We start from the raw sequence: 2886 nt of genomic DNA on the forward strand, positions 1-2886 counted from the left end.
GTGCAGGACGCACAAGCACACCCTGCACCCATATAGATTTACTTACTGCTCCGTCGGCTTGTTGCTGGCTGCAGAAATCACTGGGAAAATGAGTACCACAGTCATTTTCCGGTCATTCGCGTATGTGCAGTAGAGTAGTCCTGGGAATGCGGTGCGGGCACCATGTTCCCAGAGATCTGCACATGCGCCGCCAGAGAGGAGGGGGCCCGTTCGGAGCCTGCACACAGGCCCCCTCCTCTCTTAAACCACCTCTGCCCCACACACAGGACCTCATTCAGAGTCTATCGCTAGCGCTGTGCGCTCACAAGCGGCCCGATGGTTTGCATACGCGCACACTTCATTCTGCGCATGCCCGAACTACTCTGTTCGATCAGCAAAGACAGCCCAGTGAAATGAGTGACAGGAAAGGCCGTTTGTGGGTGGTAACAGGGGCAGGACACTAATAACAGGGGAGTGGATGTGCGAACGCAGGCGTGCCTGAGTGTTTAAACGCCATTTTAGAGGCATGCATAATTAACACGCAGAGTCATAGTACAGGTCACATGCTTGTTTTTTACACTGAAGTCGTCGCAGTGCTTGCGGTAGGGTTAGGCAACCACAAGCGCTGCGATCGCTTCCGATTGTCCTCGATGTACCAATGTTTTAATACACTTCCTGGAGATGACATGTGCTGGTGGGCGGCTCTGCCTGTGCAATTGGGCGTACGCTGGCAGCTCGCTAAGACATGGTGGGCGTGCATATGCCTTGGCGAGCGATCGCTTCCCGTGGCGTCACTTTTTTTTTTTTTTCTTCATGAGGTCATTTTTATTGCAGCTCTTAAAATATAAAAATCGATTTTATTTTTCTTCCATACAAACATTTGACCTCCACTCCAGTCTGTTACGGATGGACTAGCGATAAAAATTAGAAAATAAAAAAACACCATGTGAAATTCCCACACATTCCAGCCCTTTCACTGCCAGAGCCTGGGCTACACCTGTAGCAGCTGGAGGTAGAGCAGCAGTTTCTCACTCCTTCATACTGCCCTATGTACAAAGTAATTGCACCCCTCTCTTTCATCTTCTCATGCCACCTTCATTATTTCCTACAGTAAATGCTTACGCTCCATGATCACCCTCCTTGTGCCTCCATTTCTAAACTAGTTCTCATCGCTCCGCCTTGTCCCGTTCAGCATAACTATCCCTCTATCAATGATGCCGACATTTTCTGTGCCTGCTGTACCCCATCCCACCCATCCATCCATCCTCCCTCAGCTCACCAGCACTGCTTCCCTTGCCCTCCCTGTCTGAATGGCCCACTATTATGGGGAGGGGGAGGGGGGGAAGGACAAACAGTACACAGACCCCTGATGCTTTGAATGAACATTCTGCAATTCTTAAAGTCGGACCCAGTACAATAGCCTGCAGAAAGCAGGTGCCACACTCCTGTGCAATGCTCTGCTGGTCTTGGTAGTGGCCCGTCTATGTTCTAGATTCATATTTCAGGAAGGGGGTTTAGCAGGTGATCCAGAAGCCAGCAATAAAGGTTAAATAGCCACATTCTCCCCACAGCTGTAGGAAAACTTCCCTCTCTGTTCAGCACCCAAAGTCCAGCCCTTGTAAGGGTAATAGCAGCTTCGATTCCACAGAGACCCCCACAGAATGAGCCCTAGGAGGCTTATTACCCCCTGTCACACATCATCAGGTGGGGAAACTGGAACATGGATTCCCTTCTGTCCTCTGGCTAGTCTGTACTTGTCTTTGGCCTCTGATCGTTCCTTTGCATCAAAATACCAGACGGTGATTGCATACCGCATGGCATAGGCTGGTTTTACTTCATGGTGATTCCGGCGATCGGACCAGAATATCAATAACCGGTCAAATAATGGCTCAATGTTGGCTACAAGGGAACGGCCTTCTGGGAAGATCTGTAGGAGCCCCCCCATGGACCTGTGTGTCCCAGTTTTGATTTAGGTAGTAAATGCAAGTTAAGCAGTGTCCATCTCTGTTTGGGTTATCCACATGTCGTACATATCCCATCCCATTGCCAGGATAGCAAGTCACCATTGACTTAGTTCTGCCATTGATTATGTAGTTGCCCAGTTTCCCGCTGCAGTGCATAATAACCTTGTCTATCCTGGACCTGAAGATCTCAATATTTTCACAGCCAAGCTCCTTCCCTTCTACCCAGGCAATCTGGTCTCCCCGAATGTTTTTGGAAGGTATGGTCCTCTGGCTGACCAGCTGTCCATCCCTGAACTTCCCACTGCGGTTAAGTAACTCCACCTCATCTAGGGCTCGGGAACCCAAAGCTTCTCCTAAAAAGTGGTCCTTGACACAAATGCCATAGTACATCATACAAGGAACAATGTAGTCTAAAGCCATTTTTTGTGGGGTGACCACTAAGCTATTGTTCTTTGGAGGTGTGGTGCCAAGGTGCCCCTCCATTCCACAGCTACTTTCTTGCCGAGTCTGGTGGGCATCCGGGTGTACTTCAGATTTCCATCTCTTGCCCTCCATGGGCGTCACTTTGACAAATTTGCATACGCTGGAGGCGAACGATCGCATCTAGCGAGAGACTCTGAATGAGGTCCACTGTCCCCACAACTAGAAAATAGAAACCGGAGTAGCATTTAGCTATCTCCACTCCGGTCTTCCTCATCGGCTCAGCTGTTTCGTAATATTATAATAGGAAGTAAAAGGGGTCAGAAACGTGTAAAAAAAAAAATTAGAAAAAAAAAAAAATTATTAGATCTTTATATATATATATATATATATATATATATATATATATACACATACATACACAGTATATATATATGTATATATATGTATATATATAGAATCTTGCAGAGTCCGCACTCACTTAAATAATTCAACTTGCTGGGGTGCTTCCATCAATATTCAG

At 47.5% G+C, this 2886-nt stretch overlaps 1 protein-coding gene across 1 annotated transcript; it reads right to left on the reverse strand.

The window, feature by feature from the left end:
• Positions 1–1358: 1358 nt before the first annotated feature.
• On the reverse strand, positions 1359–2441 carry LOC148537687 (prolyl hydroxylase EGLN2-like). Its single transcript, XM_088460415.1, is given in 2 exon segments — positions 1359–1921; positions 1923–2441. Coding segments are annotated over 2 exon segments (756 nt in total). The 5' UTR covers positions 2427–2441; the 3' UTR covers positions 1359–1669.
• Between the last annotated feature and the right edge of the window lie 445 nt (positions 2442–2886).

Source organism: Taudactylus pleione, unplaced genomic scaffold (assembly GCF_031769625.1).
Source record: "Taudactylus pleione unplaced genomic scaffold, aTauple2 ptg000046l, whole genome shotgun sequence".
NCBI lineage: Eukaryota > Metazoa > Chordata > Amphibia > Anura > Myobatrachidae > Taudactylus > Taudactylus pleione.